This window comes from Tursiops truncatus, chromosome 21 (genome assembly GCF_011762595.2).
Source record: "Tursiops truncatus isolate mTurTru1 chromosome 21, mTurTru1.mat.Y, whole genome shotgun sequence".
Classification (NCBI taxonomy): domain Eukaryota; kingdom Metazoa; phylum Chordata; class Mammalia; order Artiodactyla; family Delphinidae; genus Tursiops; species Tursiops truncatus.
This window is the reverse complement of record NC_047054.1, coordinates 12,238,492-12,259,495: the sequence shown is the minus strand read 5'-3', so window position 1 is coordinate 12,259,495 and position 21,004 is coordinate 12,238,492. Positions and strand designations below refer to the sequence as shown.

The following is a 21,004-nucleotide window of genomic DNA, read 5'->3' as shown; positions in this document are numbered from 1 at the left end:
TTCAGTTGTGAGTTTCAGGCCTCCCCTAATTCTCTTATCACTGAATAGGAACCTCTCGGGTGGGAAAAGCAGAGCCAGCTTTACTCAGCGCTGGACGGGTCTGTCTACACTATGAACGCTTGGTGAGCCTGGAGGCCGTCTAGTGTGGACGCCAGCCAGCACCCCTTCATCACCTGCAAAGCGCTTCCCTGATATGTTTACTTTACAAATTTTATGTGCCCTCCAAACCCAGCTCGCATAACAGGATCTGTTCAAGGATGATGGAAACACATTCCCATACAAGAAAAACACAGAGTAATCTCATGACGATCATGAAAACAACTCCAGGGTCACTTCTGGAGGAAGCCATGCCTCTCTGCTGCTTCATCACTCAAACCCCATAATCACCTCCACTGGGGTTCCTTTCTACCTTGTATCTTTTATTTATTTATTTTTATCATGGAAAGTTACAGACATATCCAAAAGTAGAACCCCCAGGCACCCTTTACCCACTTTTAACAATGATTAACATTTAATAAGTCTTGTTTCATCCACTTCTCCCCAACCTGGTTTGTTTTTTGTTTTTGTCTTCTGGAGCATTTTAAAGCAATTCCCACACATCCCATCAGTTCACCAGTCTTGTGCCCACTTCTACTGCAGCAATCTCATGGCAGTGGAATGTGTTTGCATGCCAGTGTCTCCTGCTGGACCACTGATCTTCAGGAAGAGGATTCCTTTATGTTTTAGCAAAACCAGCACAGAAACTGGCCCATGGCAGGCGCTCAATAAACACTTGGAATTCAATGTGTAATTTAATTGTCAACAGCTTTATTGCCATAGACTTAAGAACAGGTCTTTTTTCCCCTCTTTTTTTTTTTCTGCCACGCCACGCAGCTTGTGGGATCTTAGTTCCCTGACCAGGGATCGAACCCACATCCCCTGCACTAGAAGCAAGAAGTCTTAACCACTGGACCACCAGGGAAGTCCCAAGAACAGGTCTTAATTCACAGAAGGCGTAACGCCTCAGTCATCAAATCCATATTTAGCCCAAACTCATTTATTTAGGAGCAAACACTGGCAGCATTAGAGTGGTGGCTGTGTAGCATAGTGGTTAAGCACGTGGGCTCTGCAGGCAGTGTGTTGATTTGAATCCCAGCTCTTCCACCAGTTGCCGTGTCATTGGATAGGACAGATTGTATTTTCCAAAGATGGCTGCAAGGATCTCTCCTGTCCCCCCTGTTCTTCTAGGATGTGGCCATTTCCCCATCAGGAGGTAGGGTTTATATTCCCTCCTCTTAAATGTGAATGTGCCTGTGACCATAGTTGAAGTGATGTTATGGGATATACAAGGCCAGGTCATAGACGGCAATGCATCTTCCACCTTGCTGGCTAGACCACCCACACTGGAGCTCTGTGCTGCCACGTAGGCACCCAACTACCCTGAGACCGCCATGCTGTGAGGAAGCCCAAAGACCACATGGGAAGGTCCTGAGACTAAACGGAGGGATGCCTGGCTAGCCCCATGCTGCTTCAGCTCCCTCGTTCTCACAATCCCCACTATCCTAACTCCAGCTACTGTCAGATGAGCAACTGCCTGAGTGACCGCAAACCAGAACTACCCGGCCAAGCCCTTCCTGAATTCCTGACCCACTGAAACCATAAAAAATAACTGTTGCATTAAGCTATCAAGTACTGGGATGATTTGTTTTGCAGTGATAACCAGAACATTGGGCAAGTTACTTACCTCTCTGTGCCTTGGTCTCCACATCTTTAAAATGGGGATAATAACAGTACCCACACCACGGTGGGCCTTTATGAGTATTAAATGAGGTAAGAACAAAGTTGCCCGGCACACTGTAGCCCTCAATAATATCAGTAATTATCATTTGGGAAATATACATGGTTTAGAAATCCTGACCAACCTAATAAACATATTATTTGCCAGTTCTCATATGCCAAGCAGGCTGATACGTTCTGGGTAAGGGCGTATTCTATAAATGAAAAACTACTTCAGGGTGGCTGTGAGTTTTGCATCCTCTCAACGACTGGGGAGAAAACAGAATTTAAAACATGGCTCGACCTGTCACTTGCATGGTATATGTCACCTGAAATGCAGGGGTGCCTGGCAGGGTTGACTTTGGTTACATGTTCCCCTCTGGTAAAACACACTTCAGAAAGCAGACACAAAAGGCCCAGTGATCACTTTCTCTTTTGTTCTCAGGCACAAGTAAATTGAGTGGAAGGGAAAGTTTCTCATAAATTTGACCTTCGAAGAGAACCTGAATATAAACTACAAATTTCTTTTCTCATGCATGAAAACATGGGATTTCATACTCATTCGGTGAATTGTATGCAGTTCTTTAGTAGTTGTGTCTGAGAATGGCATCGTTGGCTAAAATAAAAGGAAGATGGTGATGGGGCTCACCACAGGATGGCTTGAGGAGTCCTTGGTAGAAATGTTTCAGAACAAATCCACAAGCAAGAGAAAGTGCACATTTCTGTTTGGTATCGTGTTCATTCAGCAATCTCTAATCACTACTGCTGCACCTAACTGCTTCTTGACAATTACAGTCATTACTATTTATTCACTCAACCGTTAAATAACACAAGCCATCTCAAGTAGATTTTTACACTAGGAGTTGGGACACTTTTAGTGCCTTTTCTGGGGTTTTAGGTCAAGAGGTAAGGTGTGTGCTGGGACTACACAGACCCTCCCCATTACAAGAGTAACCTTAACTTTTCCACTTGTTTTGTCCTTGAAAGCACCCCCTCTTTCACTGCAATGCCAATGTGGAAATCACAGCTCAGAATTTTTTTTTTTGGCTGCGTTGGGTCTTTGTTGCTACGCATAGGCTTTCTCTAGTTGTGGTGAATGGGGGCTACTCTTCGTTGTGGTGTGCGGGCTTCTCATTGCAGTGGCTTCTCTTGTTGCGGAGCATGGGCTCTAGGCACACGGGCTTCAGTAGTTGTGATAGGTGGGCTTCAGTAGTTGTGGCTCGCGGGCTCTAGAGCGCAGGGTCAGTAGTTGTGGCGCACGGGTAAGTTCCTCTGTGGCATGTGGGATCTTCCGGGACCAGGGCTCGAACCCGTGTCCCCTGCATTGGCGGGCGGATTCTTTTTTTCTTTCTTTTTTTAGTGATGGATGTTAACTAGATTTATTGTGGTGGTCATTTTGCAATATATACGAATATTGTATCATTATGTTGTGCACCTGAAACCAATATAATGTTGTATGTCAATTATACCTCAATAAAAAAAATAAAACAGTGGCAATTATACTACCTTACATACTTTTTAAATATTTAAACCTCGTAATTACAAAAAAAACAATAATTTGTAAAATCCAGTTTAAGAAGTGAAGATGACAGCCAGCATTTGTGTAGTGCAGAGAAAGCTGCCTATGAATTCACTGCTTTTCAAACTCCAAGCCTTGCATATTTCCCACTCGCCATGCAATCTCCAACTAAGAAAATGAAATTAAATGAGAGTGGTTACTGGAATTATTTCATTTATTAACTATTGCAGTTGTTTGTTTAAATTGAATCCCGTCATCCCAGATTCCCTAAAGACCGTTCAAAGACTTTCCAAGAGCAAGTACAAGTTAGAGGCATCTTCTTCTGATGGTGGTAACACCAGCACCTCCACCACAACCAACTCACTGTGTTTCCTGAGAAAGGGTCCTCTTCTAAGAGCCTGATGTGTATCAACTCACTGCCTCCTCACGAGAACCCTATGAGGCACTGTGGTGGACACGCTCTAAAGGTGACCCCAGGATCCCCATCTTCTGTGTTCATGCCTTTGTGTCATGACCCCACCCATACCTTTGAGTGAGTGGTGGGTGGGACCTGGGACTTGCATTTACTCACTACAATACAGCAGAGGGGACATGATAACATGTGTGTGATTACAGTGCCTGGCTTGCTGGAGCCTCTCCCCCACCCCCCGGCTGGCTTTGAGAAAGCAAGTGGCCTTCGGTCACCAGCCAAGAAGAAAATGAGTCCCTTGGTCCTACGACCACAAGGTCACACATTTCGCTAACACCTTCGGTGAGCTTGAGAGTGGATCCTCCCCCAGTCAAGTCTCAGATGAGACCTCAGCCCTGCCAGACCCATTGACTTCAGTCTTGCTGACGACCTGGCTGAGCTGTGCCTGGAATCCTGACCCACGGAAACTGCAGACAATAAATACGTGTTGTTTCAAGCCGCTGTGTGTGTAGTAGCATCGCTCTCAGCAACAGATAACTAATACAGTGGTGTGGATATCTGCATCCTTGCTTTACAGGGGGAAGGTTAAATAAACAGTTCGCGTTCACGGAGCGAGCAGGAGGCAAGAGGAAAAACCAGAAAGTCTGGGGCCTGGGAGATCAGCGTTAACCACCGCGCATTACTGCCTCTGCTGACATCTTATAGCCCACCTGTCTCACTCCCTCTTCTGAGGGTGGGGACCCCTGTCCTGAAGCCATGGGCCCCGTTAGGGCACCAAATCCAATCCCTTGCAGCCCCGGTGCCAAGGCCATGGCATGGCATTTGTGCCGGCACAAAGGAGAGAGCAGGGGTAAGGGGCCATGACGTCCCTCCCACGGCCCTGGCAACTGGAAAGGAGCAAAGCTTGGTCACACACCAAAGGCTCCGACTGCCAGGTGGATTCTTAACCACTGTGCCACCAGGGAAGCCCTACAGCTCAGATTCCTTAACACGTATTGTTAAGAACGGTATCAAGAAAGAGGCTTTTAATATTCTGGGTGGAGTTATTAATGGGCCATGAAAAGAAATGACTGAATGAAAATGAACGTAAAGAATCTTTTTTTTTCAAGTAATGTGAAGACATTTTAAAAAAATTCAATGTAAGAGCCGTGCTTGGAAAGCCTCTTAATAAAAAGAAGTCAAGGATAAAGAATCTAAGACTTTCTGAGGAAAACTGAGTTGAAGTTGCACTTTTAGGATCACAGATATATAAAATTAAGCAAATTGGAAAATTAATTTTATGCCAAAATCAATACCATCCTCATCCTCTTGGTAACACGCAACATTGATTATCCACCGGCTCTTACCTTCAAGAATCAGGGGTCAAACTTTAATACACAGCTCCCCCAAATTCCAAATTTTAAATGCTTTATTTAAAAATTTATACCCCTGAGTGGTGCATAATACTGGTAAGGAGTAATACTGAGAATCAAATGGCAACACGGTACTAAGACAGAAGACAGGGTCCTCTCATGGGGGACAGATGACTGTGGCTGGTGCACAGAGGCAGGAAGGGAAAGACTCCGAGTTCCTTCTGGACACCTGTAAGCTCAGTGAGTCAACAGCTCCTGCAATACTGTGACAGTTTTGTTTTTGGGACCCAGGAAGATCATGATTTCATGTATTTCTGAATTAAGACTTGCAATTTAAAAACAAGTGAACAGAATACACTCACAGGAAAATGAACGACATGGGAGAATTCCTGGCTGAGAAAGGATTACGCTATTGAGGGAAAGCGCAGACCTGTTTATATGGTGTATTTACACTCACACAAATCACACTGACATCAAGGCTAACAATCTTAAAGTGGACGCCAATGATCCATCCGTTCTAACACGCACTGAGTACTCTGTGTTTGACGATGGCCGTGTTAACACATGAGACCTTTATTACATAAGCACGGCATGAGATGGACCTTTGAATTTTTCAAACATCAGGTTACATCCCCTTAGTGAGTCATGAAATCAATTCAGCAGGTTAAACCAGGAATATTTTTGTAGGATGTAAAATATAAGAGCATATAGAAAGTATTATTTCATGAAATTTTTGTTTACAGTTCCTCTTGTGTATTTAATTTTTATCATTCTCATACCAAGTCTATGGGATAGTATTATCATCATCCACATCTTACAGGTAAGAACAGAGACAAACAAAGGGCAACATGAACAGTCACCGGGGCTGGGATTTGGCCCTAGACAATCCGACAAACTCCTGTGGCCTCCACCTGTAAAGCTGTGATAACAGGGAATTCACGTCCTCCCAGCCCGTCACCGCCCCAGTGTCCCTGCAGATGCGCCGTGCCGGCTCTAGAAGGCGGCTCTATTTCCAGTCCTACGCGCCCCACCATCCCTCTGCAACCGTGTTCTTAGTAAAAGCTGCTCCTCGAAGCTGAAATCAAACAAGCGCAAAAGAAATAAAAGATACAGACAAGCATGTCTGAAAGAGAACACATTTATTCACATTATTCTTCTCCTTTTTGAAACTCCTACACTTTTAAACAATAAAAATCTCTGGGAAATGGGGTAGTTTTAAATTAAGATATTTTAACAAAGAGGATTTTCACAATATGATTTTTATTTACATGAATTTTCAGAAGTTTTAAATAGTTCTTTTCAAATCGCACAACATAACTAAAATCTCTTATTTAGACCTTGCACCTTTCTCAAAAACTTTTAGTTTAGGGAATTATGCTTAGAATCAGAATCTTGTTAACATACTTATAAATACAAACCTGCTTCATAAATGATCCGCCTTTCGGCTGCAAGCTGAACCTATTTGACACGTTTTGATGGTAAGCAAAGATATTTTTTAGACATCTTAAATTGCTCTGATTAAAACTTTCTGGAAGTTCTAATCAGTCACGTGCCTGCTTTCCGGTTCCTGTGGATGTATCCTGAGCACAGACTAGATTCACGAGGATGGATTTACCTGTGGTTTAGCCAACTCTGAAAGAGACACTCAGGGATTCAGAACTTTCCTGGGGCAGACACTGGCACGTGTTCCCCTTGTCCAGTCATATTTCAGATGCTTATCTTTCCTCGGCCACTGCATGTGCAAATCCCTTACTTTGAAAAGACGTTACTACCCATAAAATGACTTTCAACAGTAACAAAGGACTGACATCCTTTCACGTCACACTGACAGATTTCAAATATTTATTAGTGAAAACTGTAAGAGAGGATAGATTTTCCTAATATTTTAAGCATGAGTTCCTCTGAAGAGTTGCTATAACATCCATCAACAAACAGCAAAGATTAACTTGTACCACGATCAAGCTACAGTTCACCATGGAAAACGTATACACTTCTGTCCAGCGTCTCCGTAAGAACAGCCGAGGCCCGTCCTGAACATCACGCGGCAGCAATGGAGGCGTCGTCCATGAGTCTGCCCTGGGGCTGCCGAGTGGAAAACAAAACGGGTTTACAAAATGATAATGGCAACAGTAGCGCTATGAATTGAAGAGATTTTGAAGTTCTTGGAACTGTTTCACGAAAACAGAACAGACGTGTGCAAGTACCCAAACAAAATGTGTTGCTTTCCTCCTTTCCCCCCACCCTCTTTCTTCACGTGAGCCGGGGATGGTGACGGCACAGCCTCCGCGCTGCCACACTCCCTCTGTGCCCAGTGGCAGACATCACCAGCCGATCACACCCACCCGCGGAATCTACCTCGTCACTACTTTTCTCTTAACCCGGTGTTCTGGCAGCTACCACCAATCTATCAATGCACCGCGCCTGAAAGGGAACCTGGCCACCATTCCTGCTCAAGCGGTGACGCTCTATCCTCTCTCCCTTGCTCGGCCTGTGTCCCGAGCTTTAAGCCGGCCACAAACCTGAGCTGACAGCAAGCTCTTTGGGATTCAAGGTTTCCCAGTCTCCTGTTTGAGAAAAAGTGATTCACAATGAACTCTAGGGTATTAACAACAAAGATTGCAAGGATTGAAGCAGCAGATAAAAACAAAATTTCCCTTTCTCGAAGTTCAGTGATTGAAACAATTTAAAACATCACATCAGAAGAAGAAAAACTGAGAGTGATTAAAAGGTATCATGACTGTTTTTAGGTGTAAAATTTCTGACAGGTCAGCAACACCCCAGAGAGTCATCGAGTAGCTAAAAGAATGAAATTCTTGCAAGTGACTACTTTACTGCTGTACGTTAGCAGACCTCTGTGGGAAAAGCATGAGACGGTGTCTGGGACATGAACTAGATTAGCACTGCAACCTCAGCACCACAGCCCACTGCTGTGTTTCAAGCAGCTGATTCCTGTGGGTTCCCTGGAGCAGCGAAGGGGGCGCCCCCGCTCTGATCTGTTGCTGGGCAGCTTTATGTACGTATGTATGTATGTACGCATGTGTGCGTGTGTGTGTGAGTCAACAGGCATCTGAATGGGATGAACGAAAGAACAGGTCGCTGGTCTTTCATACTTCATGTAATTTGTAGGACTCATGGAGGACGTTTAGCTTTAGAAACAGAATAAATGGCTCCACCAGGTCAAATCCTTAACGAACACAGCTTTACAAACAGGGACAGAGAACAATGAATCTGTTTTCTTATCATGCAATAAGAAAACAAATCTATTTTGCGAAGGAAGAAAAATATGGATCCAAGCTTGCTCTAGGCGGCACTGTCCAACGAGACTCTCTGCGAAGAGGAAATGCTCCACATCAGTGCTGCTAGCTGCACGCCTACTGAGCGCTTGCGACACGGCTAGTGCAACTGGTAACTAAGCTTTAAATTAAGTTTTAATTAATTTGAATCTCAATAGGCACATGTGCTCGTGGCTACCATACTGGAATAGCACAGGTCTAAAGGTTAATAAAGGTATGACGGGATGTAAAATTTTAGTCAGTGATTGTTCATGAAGTGGAAAAAGGGTAATCCTCATTCACTGCCCTTAGTGTGACAGGTAAAACAATTTTAATTATTGAGTTTTCCCAGATGATAAAGGAGCTGGCTCTGAATAATGCAGTCAATGATTTTAGCAGCAGTCAAGTTACTAGAAGATGGTTCTTAAATTTAGAGAAGAGATCATGGCAGTTAGAAAAGGGTGTGCTGATTAGGTTGAAACTTATGAATGTTTACTTTTCTGGAACCTTTCCTTATGGACTTAAAACACCACCACCCAGAAGAGGTTTACTGTGAAAGAAAATCAGAAGACGGAACTAGATTTATCTGGGATTAGTTTGGGTGTCCTGAGCACTTCAGGGAAAGGAATGAAAGAGATTAATTGATGGGAACAAAATTCTGGTTCCTCAACATGACCAACTCTCACATCTCAAACAAGCTCTGTTTGTTCGGCTAGAATACGATCAGGTCTGTACATCGATACATACTTTCAGGCTGATGAAAGCCATACTTCTGAGTTTAGGAAGAGCAAACTTTGGAGGGTCAAACAGCTAAAAGGACATCAGAGACCACCCATCCCACCGCCACTCCCCAACCCAGTCATGACTTCTCCCCTGCAGGGTAACCTCAGACATGACAGTGAGGAACAGCAAGGGAAATGGCTTTAGAGTGTGATGAGGTGGAAATGTTAAAAAAAGCCACTGCTGTGTGCAGGCGGGCGGTATATGGGAAATCTCTGTACCTCCCTCTCAATTTTGCTGTGAACCTGAAACTGCTCTAAAAAAAATAAAGTCTTAAAAAAACAAAAAGGCCACTGTTTAAACACAGGAGATCCAAAATTATGAGATTTAAAAAATGACAATTTAAAAGTATGGTATAAAAGGGAACCCTTTTGCACTCTTGGTGGGAATGTAAATTGATACAGCCACTATGGAGAACAGTATGGAGGTTCCTTAAAAAACTAAAAATAGAGCTACCATACGACCCAGCAATCCCACTACTGGGCATATACCCTGAGAAAACCATCATTCAAAAAGAGTCATGTGCCACAATGTTCACTGCAGCTCTGTTTACAATAGCCAGGACATGGAAGCAACCTAAGTGTCCATCATCAGATGAGTGGATAAAGATGTGGCACATATATACAATGGACTATTACTCAGCCATAAACAGAAACGAAATTGAGTTATTTGTAGTGAGGTGGATGGACCTAGAGACTGTCATACAGAGTCAAGTAAGTCAGAAAGAGAAAAACAAATACCGTATGCTAACACATATATATGGAATCTAAAAAAAAAAAGGTTCTGAAGAACCTAGGGGCAGGACAGGAATAAAGACGCAGACGTAGAGAATGGACTTGAGGACATGGGGAGGGGGAAGGGTAAGCTGGGACGAAGTGAGAGAGCGGCATGGACTTATATACACTACCAAATGTAAAACAGATAGCTAGTGGGAAGCAGCCGCATAGCACAGGGAGATCAGCTCGGTGCTCTGTGTCCACCTAGAGGGGTGGGATAGGGAGGGTGGGAGGGAGACGCAAGAGGGAGGGGATATGTGGATATATGTATATGTATAGCTGATTCACTTTGTTGTAAAGCAGAAACTAACACACCATTGTAAAATAATTATACTCCAATAAAGATGTTAAAAATATAAAAATAAAAAAATAAAAGTTTGGTATAGAATAGAAGCTTAGAGGGTTAATAAAAATGATTTGTTTTGCAGATGCAAAAGAAAAACACAACAAAACTGTGTAAGTCTAGAAAGGTAACAGGTGGGATGATTATGACACATACATGAACACAGGCTAACTTACAATTTACCAAATCCCAGATTATATAAACAAGGCTTCCCCAAAGCCTGACAGATACAAAAACGGAAATTGTAACTTGTCATCCAAAAAGGGGGTATAAACTTAAAAAGAGAACATACAAGGGACTTCCCTGGTGGCACAGTGGTTAAGAACCCACCTGCCAATGCAGGGGACACGGGTTCGAGCCCTGGTCTGGGAAGATCCCACGTGCGCGGAGCAATTAAGCCCGTGCGCCACAGCTACTGAGCCTGCGCTCTAGAGCCAGCGAGCCACAACTACTGAGTCTGCGCTCTAGAGCCAGCGAGCCACAACTACTGAGCCCGCATGCCACACTACTGAAGCCCACACTCCTAGAGCCCGTGCTCCACAACAAGAGAAGCCACCGCAATGAGAAGCCCGCGCACTGCAACAAAGAGTAGCCCCCACTGGCCACAACTAGAGAAAGCCCGCACACAGCGGCGAAGACCCAGTGCAGCCAAAAATAAAAAAACAAAACAAAACAAAACAAAAAACAGTGTGATCCTCTATCAATTATTTTAAAAAAAACACAACAACAACAACAATAAAAAAAGAGAACACACAGGATTCATATATGTTCATGTATCTCTGGTTACCAAGGGAAACCAGAACTATCTGGAGAAACAGCCTTAATTTAGGCATCAAGAGTGGCTTAACCCGAGGCAAAGCGATGACAATCCTACAGGGTCCTTTACTGAAGGAACCTGGAAATCGTATCACTGTTAAAAAATCAAAATATTAAACCAGAGTATAGTTTCTGACTGGTGATCGTTTTCAGAAAAGACCCAAATCCAGTAGTATTACATAGTTAGAATCAGAAAAGTTCAGGGACTGTATTCAGAAAGTTAATCCATTTTGATTAAAAAATAGTTACAAATTAACTACAATTTTAAAACATACTTTTAAAAAGTAAACAAAAAATTAAAACAAAGAAATTTAAAAAAGAAAAAAATAGAAATACACTTTACTAAACGCCAAAGAAAAACCATGTTTAAGGATGCCAGAAAGATAAACCTTTACCCAAGGGAATAAAAATCTTTGAAATTACATCTAGAAATATCTATAAAATAGAAATCTAAAAAAAATCTATAAAATAATAACTTTACAGAAATGAATAGCAATATTGCCAAATTTATACAGTAACAGTCAAAGTCCTATCCTGCTAGTCTCCAAATACTTAGTGAAGTTTACATGAAAAGACATCTTCTTTTGTTTGTTTTCAAGACAGTGAATTTAAAAAGCAGAAAATGTCTAAGCCTCACCTTTACAAAAATCCTGGTGGGTATAAAACGCCTGAGCAGTTGATTTGTGAAGTTGGGGAACCTGAGCAAGTTGATGTTGAGAGACGGTAGCTGCTGATACCCGGCCATCAGAGGGTAGAAATTATATAACATTTCCTGTTCGGTGCCAGGGAGGATACGTAATCGAATCTAAATCACAAAAGTTATAGAGAAAGATGATCAAATATAGATATCAAATATATCTATACGACGTTACCCATACATTACTAGCAAATGATAGGACACCTAAATCTTTCTGGTGAAATATTCACACGCTCTCCTATCCCTCCTTCCAGACAGATACCAAAATATACAGCGAATTAATGAGGTCAGGATCATGCAGTTAACAAACGTAACAAAAACATGTGCATGATTTCTCAGTTTCTACCAACACCTAAAAGGCAATCTGTACCTGCTTAACAATGGGACCACAGGGTGGATCAGTATTTCCTGTGCCTTAGACCAGGCAGGCTTTATAGGCAAGGCACAGGGCACTATGGGATAACGTGCGGAAAAGCATCTTTGTAAACATTATGTCAACATGAGACAAACAGATCGTTTCCTATGTTTTGTGTTAGGGACTCTACCTTTGAGGTAAGGTAAGTAACTTCAGGGGAAGAAAAGATGTTTGTACTTTAGGAAAGAACACCAACAGGTAAGGTTTTTGGTATCTTACATTATCTAATTATTTTTAAGTCAATATGTGAAAGAGATCAAAACAATCAAGAAAAGCTTACTCATTTGCAAATGAGTACATATAGGTGCGTGTTGCGTCAGAGATAATACATGTGTGTGTAACCAACATATTACAGCTAATATTATATTTGGTATACACTATAAATTTAAATTACTGTACAGATTTACAGTATACTTCATGTGTAATTTAACTGCAAACACAGCACTAAGGACATGCCCAGCCATGGCATGGCTGGTGAGTCAGGGCGGATGCTACTAGGTGTTAAGACAAGTTTGTGCTCTAATTACATCCTTATCTTACTGACCACTGAGGTGTGTCCCTGTTGCCACTCTGTTTTGTTTTGTTTTTGTTTTTGTTTTTGTTTTGGCCACACTGCACAGCTTGCAGGACCTCAGTTCCCTGACCAGGGATTGAGCCCAGGCCCTGGCAGAAAGCCCAGAATCCTAACCACTAGGCCACCAGGGAGCTCCCCTCTGTGGCCACTTTGAAGAGGAGGACAGTATTCTCACTGCAACATGGTTTTGCCTGAGAGTGTACGTCCCACTCAAAAATCTGATGAACTTTTCTACCCCTGATTTGAATAGATGAATCAAAACATCTTAACCACTTATTTTTATGTATAGATACAAAATTGTGCCTACAGGAAACAAAGAAAAGTAAATTCTATGCAAGATCAAAATCTCTTAAAAACTGTACTGATAGTTCAGCAGGGAATTAAGCTTTGATCTGTGTGGTCATGCCTCAAGGCCTCAAATTAAAAGACACACACACACACAAACTCATTAGTAATAAAAGGGATATTTTTAAATTTTCAGGAATTCTATTGTAGTCCAAGAATTTGTGAACTCCTGTTTTATACGGAGAAAGAACCTATATGTGTGATCTCAAAGCAAAAAGGGTTGCCCATTTAACTCAGTTCTATAGCAAGCTGTAATTAACCTTCAAAAGTGACTGAAGATTCCCCACTATCAAAACAACAGGGACCACAGTCAGCCTTATCAATTCATTTGTACACAAAATGTACAGCTTTCCACTTCCTGGCCATACTTTTGTGTCTTCATAAACAACCCAAAGAGATATGACCTGTACCTGTTTAAGACCTGAGAACATGAAGGCATCACTGGGCTCCACAGAAATCTCCACATCTTGAACTAAGTCAGTCTTATTCTGGAGGTGATACTTGACTGGTAACGACTCTCTAACACGCCCGAATGATGGCAGATCTGCAGAGAAAGATGACACATTACTCTTGGTTTAAAAAAAAAAAAAAAAAGCTCACCATTTATGGGTTCTTTTTTTTTTTTTTTTTGCGGTACGTGGGCCTCTCAATAAAGTAAATATTCTTCCTGGATTTTTTTGATCAAATAAAATGTGAGTGCCGTTACCTGCGTTCACATGGAGAGGGATATTTTCTACAATCACGTGTGGCAGAGTGATGACAGTGCTGATGACAGGGATGTCGTCCATGGCTGAAGTCCTACAGCAGAAAAAGGTACCTTTTAAATCCACATTTCATGTGAGAAGTTAATAAATCAAAACCAGGGAACACGTATATTCACCAACTAATTACGAAGGAAATATAAATTATTCCTTTTCTAAAAGTTTATTAATGGAAGGAGTTTTGTGAAGAGCTTTTACAATCCCATTTTTGTTTTGAGGATTTCCGATTAACAAATGCTGTAACTCAAGGCTGCTGTTTGGTCCCAGCGATGAAGTAAGGAGTTGCGTCAGAATGTAAGTCAACGGCACACGAGCACGCCACGTAACACAGTGTTTTGGCAGCAAAGTGTTCTCAATGTCAGCAGCAGTGCGGTGCTTTACATTATGACACAAACACCTTCTCACACCAAGGACCATCTCCAGACGAGCACCAGACCACTGGACATGCCCTGCTGAAACTGCACTGTGGGCACACAGGAGAAACTGAAGACTAAAAACATTTTACTATCAGTAGACACAGTGGCATTCCAATATTCCTGAGATAAAGTGAGTTACATTATGAGACTGTCAGATATTTTTCCCTGTAGTGCAGTCAGGGTGGGAACTCCGGGGGCAGCTGGCATCTATCTGACTGCTGAGCATGTACGTAGAGGTGGAACCGCTGTGACGCTATTACAGTAGTGCCAACCACTGACGGGCAAAAGCACCCAACCTCTCACCATTGAGAAATACATGTCTTTTTTTTTTTTTTTTTGCGGTACGCGGGCCTCTCACTGTTGTGGCCTCTCCCGTTGCGGAGCACAGGCTCCGGACGCGCAGGCTCAGCGGCCATGGCTCACGGGCCCAGCCGCTCCGCGGCATGTGGGATCCTCCCGGACCGGGGCACGAACCCGTGTCCCCTGCATCGGCAGGCGGACTCTCAACCACTGCACCACCAGGGAAGCCCCAAGAAATACATGTCTTTATAGTAACACAGCAGAGTAATTAAGCAGCACCTTCAAAATGCTGTTTTAATTCCTATAAACATGTGAATTAAACTAAACATCAATATGGTAAATTCAAGGGGGGGGGGAAGAAAGACAAGTCAATTTTTTAAAAATAAAATTACCTATTTTTCCTTTCTCATTTTTATTATCTTAATTACTGTTTCAAGACTTATAAAATAATTGAGCCATGCCAAGAAAATAACACATGAAATACCATGCATCTACCTCCTGGCCTAAGAGAACATAAGAACATAGCTGAATCTTCCTGTGTACCCCTTCCCACTTGCATCCCCCCAACCTCCACTCTAGAAGTAACTACTAGCCTGAATTTGGCTTCTATCATTCCTATGTGTTTCTTTATGCTTTTCCAAATTATACGTATAGCCCTAAGAAACATGTTTTACGTGTTTTCTAATACTATATATATGCAATTTGTTCATATTCTGCAGTTGCTTTGTTTCATTTAGTATTAATAGGCTGATAGGTGTAGCTCTGGTTCCCTCATTTTCACTGCTATATAATATTCCACTGTACGAATGTGCCACAATTTATCCAATTTCCTGTTGGTGGACATTTATTTTCTAACTTTTAACTATCATAAGTAGTGCCGCTATGAACATTCTCAGACATGTCCCCTTTGTGTATGTTTTTGAATCTTTTCTAGGACTGCAGGGTATAGCCATCAGATTTACCTGGTACTGCCAAATATATTTCCAGAGCAATTGTTCTAATTTATACTCCTCCTCTTGACAAATTTTGCACTGTTTAACCTTTTTATTTTTTCAAAGTAGTGGGAGTACAGCTGAATCTCAGATAAACTTATAAGGCTGACCTTCTCTCCCCCTATGTTTACTGGCCATCCAGCTTCTTCTGATCACTGTACTGCCTACTCAAGTATTTTTCTCAACTCTCAGTTAAGAGACTTGTGTTTTTCTTATGATCTGAAGAAGTTCTTGATCTGAATTCGAATCCTTTGTCAGTTTTAGATGTTGCAAATAGCTTCCCCCAGTTTGTATTTTCACTTTCTTCATGCTGTTTTCTAATGAACTGAGAAACAATTTTGAGAAATCAAATTTATCCATTTTAGTGGCTTGTACTTTTAGGGTCTTATTTAAAGAAATTCTTTCCTATGCCAAAGTCATAAAATGATTCTCTTATTTTTTTACTAAAAGTAATAAAGTTTTGCTTTTTACTATTAAACTTTAATAAACCTGGAATTTTTATATACAGTATACAGTGGTACAGCAGATATCCCATTTTTTTCCCAAGTCAATATCCAACTCTTTACCACCAATTATAAAGCAGTTCCTCCTTCCCCTACTGATCTATAATGCTACCTCTGTGAAATGTAATTTCCATGTGTGGATCTGTGGAACTATGTCTAGACTCTCTCTTCTGTTCCATTGGTTTATTTACATCTCCCAGAGCCAATACCATAGTGATGACTACTTACAATAAGTCTTAGAATCTGGAAGAGCAAGTACCCTTGCCTAGTTGTACTTCTTCTGGAATATTTTGACTATTACTGCCTCTTTGCCTTTCCATACAAATTTTAGAATCAAGAGTGTCAAGTTCCACAAAAACAAAAACAAAACAAAACAAGCTGTTGGGATCCTGAAGGACACTGCATTGAATCTATAGAACAATTTACAATATTAAATCTTATCCAAACCCTATCAGAGATTATTTTGTATCTCTCCCATTTATTTAGGTCTTCCTTTAATGCTTTAAATTTTTATAATTTTCTCCATAAAGGTGACATCTTCTACTAGATGTATTCCTGTGTATCTTACCATTTTGTTGTTATGTAAATGACACCTATTTAAAAAATATTTTCCCTAGACGTTTATTACTGATATATAGAAATTCAGCTGATTTTTGTATGTTGATGTTATATCCAGCAACCTTGCTGAGACTCTTTATAATTCCAATAACTTGTTGATCCCCTTGGGTTTTCTATGCGAACAATCCTATTCACTGTAAATAAGGGCAGTTTCTCCTAATGTTTTTAATGGTTGGTTCTATCATCAGAATTAATTTGGCTAAAATTGCATCTGTAATAGTTCACAAATTGTAACAAACACAAACGAAAGTTTATCCTTTTAAATCTTTGTGTTTTTGACAGAAGGTCAATGACAGCATGTGACTTCTAGTTTGTTCTCCAGGCTGACAGAAGCTCTCAACTATTAAATGACAATGAGAAGGACTTCCCTGGTGGCGCAGTGGTTAGGAATCCACCTGCCAATGCAGGGGACACGGGTTCGAGCCCTGATCTGGGAATGTACCACATGCCTCACAGCAACTAAGCCCGTGTGCCACAACTACTGAGCCTGTGCTCTAGAGCCCGCGAGCCACAACTACTAACCGCACGTGCCGCAACTACTGAAGCCAGCGTGCCTAGAGCCCGTGCTCCACAACAAGAGAAGCCACCGCGATGAGAAACCCGTGCACCACAACGAAGAGTAGCCCCTGCTTGCCGCAACTAGAGAAAGCCCATGTGCAGCAACGAAGACCCAACGCAGCCAAAACTAAACATAAATAAATAAATTTATTAAAAATAAATAAATGAATAAATAAATAAATGACAATGACACATAATAAAGGCATTAGAATAACACAAATAATGAAGAAAAGGTAGGGCTGATACAATTTTACCTCTTCCAGGAGATAATATAATGCCCAGTTGCTACTCCACCTTCAACATTTCCAACAGATGGGCAACGAAGACAAAAGCATTCACTGGCACTCTCTGCAGTCCGTAAGACAACTACAAGAAAGAGACTCATAATCCTCATGTAGTGATTTCATCTATAAAAAGAGAGCTTTACATCCAAGAAATACAACAAAAAAGAATACTTTATCAATTATACATTATTTGTAGAGACTTGGAAACTAAGGCTTAGAGATGTTAAATGACTTTTTCAAGGAGACAGGTAAACAGAGCAAATGAAATGACTCACTTAAACAGAGCAAATAAAATGGCTCACTTATATTTGGTCTTAAGAATGCATCATGATTTTTTCCCCTCACAATATCTGCCCTTATAACCTAGTTGAGCACAAGTTTGCTTGGGTTAACATTCAAACTAATTTTTATTCTCTCTAACAGCTCGAGAAATATACAAAAGCCCAAAGTACCCTGAACCAGGAAGGTAACATCGCCTCTGTAAACTGTTTTCAGTTGGATAATTGAGAAAACTTCTCGTCTGCTTTTCTGTATTTTCCAAAGTTTCTTTGGTAAACATCTTTTCCCATTTCAAATTATAAACAACAGTAAACATCAATTAAAAATTATAAAAAACAATCTATAAAAACTCCAAATATGAAAAAACACTTTATTTTCAATTACATTTTTCAGTCACTTTCTTACAGTATCAAGAATCTGAGTTTTTAAAAAATAAGGTATACTCAAGCAAATTGTAAATGATGCTAATTCTAACTTAATTCTAAATGTACCTGCTTTTTGTGAGTGTAAGTCTCAAATTCCCTGCCTTAGCAAAAAGCTAACTCTTACACCACCAGCCTACACACGCACACACACTACTGTCTCCTGCTAGTTAAGGGGGATGGTCCACATTCTCACCGTTGTCCACCTGGGACTCCAGCTGGTCCACGGGTGTCATGGAAGGAGCAAGCTGCAGCTCACTGGAGACAATGGTGAGGGCCCAGGGAGAGGCACTCAACAGGTCCGTCATCAGCAGGAAGGGGATGTCGGCATAAACCCTTTCCAGGTGCTCAAACTGTCACGGATGGAGACAAAGGTCTGTCAGGAAGTAAGTTAATCCATTTTCTCTTTTCTGTTAATTTCTACAACCTCAATGATTTCCAGTATGCTTCACAGGAACGTACCTTTGTAGAAACAAATTTAACTGCAACGTCAAATGGAAAGACGGTTTCTATTGTTACAGTTTCATCCTGCAAGGAAATGTAAAGGGCACAATCAATGGCTTTTCTAAATCTTAACAACAAATGAAGTTTTAAAAACAGAAGGCATACAAAACACAATCGATTACTGATCAATAAATAATTCCAATTTAAAAATTAAGAAGCTAGGATCTTTCCCTTAGGTAGTATTTGTAAGAATCTATGCAGAGAGCAGACTAATAGTTCTAATTATCTGTGGTTTTGTAACAGTTCACACTGCAAAGTACTTTCTCATACATTATCTATCTCAGGATCTAGCAACAGTGGGCAGGGCAGGCACTGTCACCATTTTACAGAAGAAGAACCAGAAGTTAAGGAAGGTTAAGTGATTGGCCTTAAGCCACAAAACTAGTGGTGCAAAGCCTAGAATCTGGGTCTTCTTTTTGTCTAAGTCCTTCACCTCACCTTGACTCAAGACAACTAAAACAATGATAATAATAATAATAATAATGTAATATGACATAGCATTATAATCACTGCACACATATTAGGAAATGCTCACAGTAACTCAAGGAAACAGACACCAGTATCACTGCCATTTTAAGATGAAGTGGTCACACAGCTAGTAGGTGACAAAGGCAGAAACTGAACCAAATCTGACCCTGGAGCCTGGACTCAACCATCCTGCTCCATCTCCTCTGCACAGGGCTGTTCAAAAACCAGTGGGCTTATAAAGCAGAAACTAACACACCATTGTAAGCAACTACACTCCAATAAAGATGTTAAAAAAAACCCAACAGAGAACGAACAGTGGGCTTACTACATCTTTTTAAAAAACAACCCACACTGTTGGTGAGAAACCTTTAAAAAAGACCACGTTGGGTTAAGACTCCGGCTGTAAGGCCAAATGGATCTGGACTTTATTCCTGGCTGGATACGTACTTACTAGCCATGTAGACCTTGGACACAGTGATGTGACCTTGGGAAGGGTATATGGTCTCTTTAAGTCTCAGTCCTCCCAAGGTTGTTGTGATAATTAAATGAGATAATGCACACAAAACACTCAGTGAAATGCCAACATCATTTTTATTATTATTATATGCTTCAAATTATTTCCTCTCTCAATTATTATCAAGCTATCCCACCCCTCTAGGTGGTCACCAAGCACCGAGCTGATCTCCCTGTGCTATGCGGCTGCTTCCCACTAGCCATCTATTTTACATTTGGTAGTGTATATATGTCCATGCCACTCTCTCACTTTGTCCCAGCTCACCCTTCCCCCTCCCGGGTAAAATAATTTTGAAAAATAATCATTACAGCCTTTTGCGAAGCTTCACAATACACACTAGCAAATTTAAATGCTGTGCTAAGTCCTGAAGTAAAAATACCGGTTTAACACCCTTTAACCCAGTATTTTCCAAACATATTTGACCAATTAATTCTTTTCTTGTGTAATATCTATTTCTATTCCTCAGAATTAGCGCCCCTTACAAGCACATCTTGGTAATGTACTGGCTGATAGAAGAATAAATACATTCTTCTCTAAAAAAGTGGCATGTACCTCGATGATCTCATGTCTTGAGAACACTGCTTAAAGATGTAGCAGCACACTGGTTTCGCTCGAGTTCAGGATAGTTCCGAGGTAGCAAACGGTTATTTCAAAGTACATTCCAAGTCTACCATCAGCTTCATTATCAGAAGTAGAAACAACATCCAAGGCTTAGGACTTTAAATGTGCACAGAACTTTAACGTTCTTATTTTCTAGATGAGGAGATGGAGGTCGAAAGGAGTTACCTTGCTGACCTGGGTTCAGGATTTAGGAGGCAGTGCTGAGACTGGCACCCTTATCTCCTAGTTCACCAGCAGGGTCTTTTAATTACATCAGGCTGGTGAAATTTTTGACAGTGTGTTATATGCCTTCCTCCCTGCCACTTGGGGAATCCTCCTGAACTCTCTTAGGATGGTTTTGTTTCCCAGTGACGTATAAAACAGCCTGCGACCCAGCCCTGTGCAGTGACCAAACTACAAACCCCCAAATTCCTAGGGCTTCTCCTCTGCTGGACTGAGGACCCCATTCCTAAGAAAAGGCTGCCAGGACTAAGAAGATACCAAATATCATCATTTTCCATTAATAAAAGGGGATACAAGCATTATATACAATGTGGTTAAGTCTATATAAAAACACGTCCCCCTGCAATCTCTTGAAACAAAAAAGACCGATAAGAAATTCATCAAGGAGTTAATAGCAGCTGCCCCGGAGTTGTTGGACCCGATAGCTTTCTTATTTCTTCCTCACCAATGTGCACTCACCAAAAAGTGATGTTCAAAAGAATCTTTTTT

The 21,004-nt window shown here is 41.3% G+C and overlaps 1 protein-coding gene across 3 annotated transcripts in view; it reads right to left on the bottom strand.

Moving 5' to 3' along the window:
* Positions 1-6,157: 6,157 nt before the first annotated feature.
* Positions 6,158-21,004, bottom strand: part of TRAPPC11 (trafficking protein particle complex subunit 11) — a 39,913-nt gene continuing 25,066 nt past the window's right edge. For all 3 annotated transcript variants that reach the window (XM_033848739.2, XM_019921493.3, XM_033848740.2), the window contains exons 24-30: positions 18,649-18,714; positions 18,383-18,539; positions 17,456-17,567; positions 13,760-13,851; positions 13,464-13,597; positions 11,660-11,827; positions 6,158-7,117 (exon numbers count right to left, since the gene is read on the bottom strand). In XM_033848739.2, the coding sequence (XP_033704630.1) occupies positions 7,073-7,117; positions 11,660-11,827; positions 13,464-13,597; positions 13,760-13,851; positions 17,456-17,567; positions 18,383-18,539; positions 18,649-18,714 (774 nt within the window). In that variant the 3' untranslated portion in view covers positions 6,158-7,072. The remainder of the gene's footprint in view (positions 7,118-11,659; positions 11,828-13,463; positions 13,598-13,759; positions 13,852-17,455; positions 17,568-18,382; positions 18,540-18,648; positions 18,715-21,004) is intronic.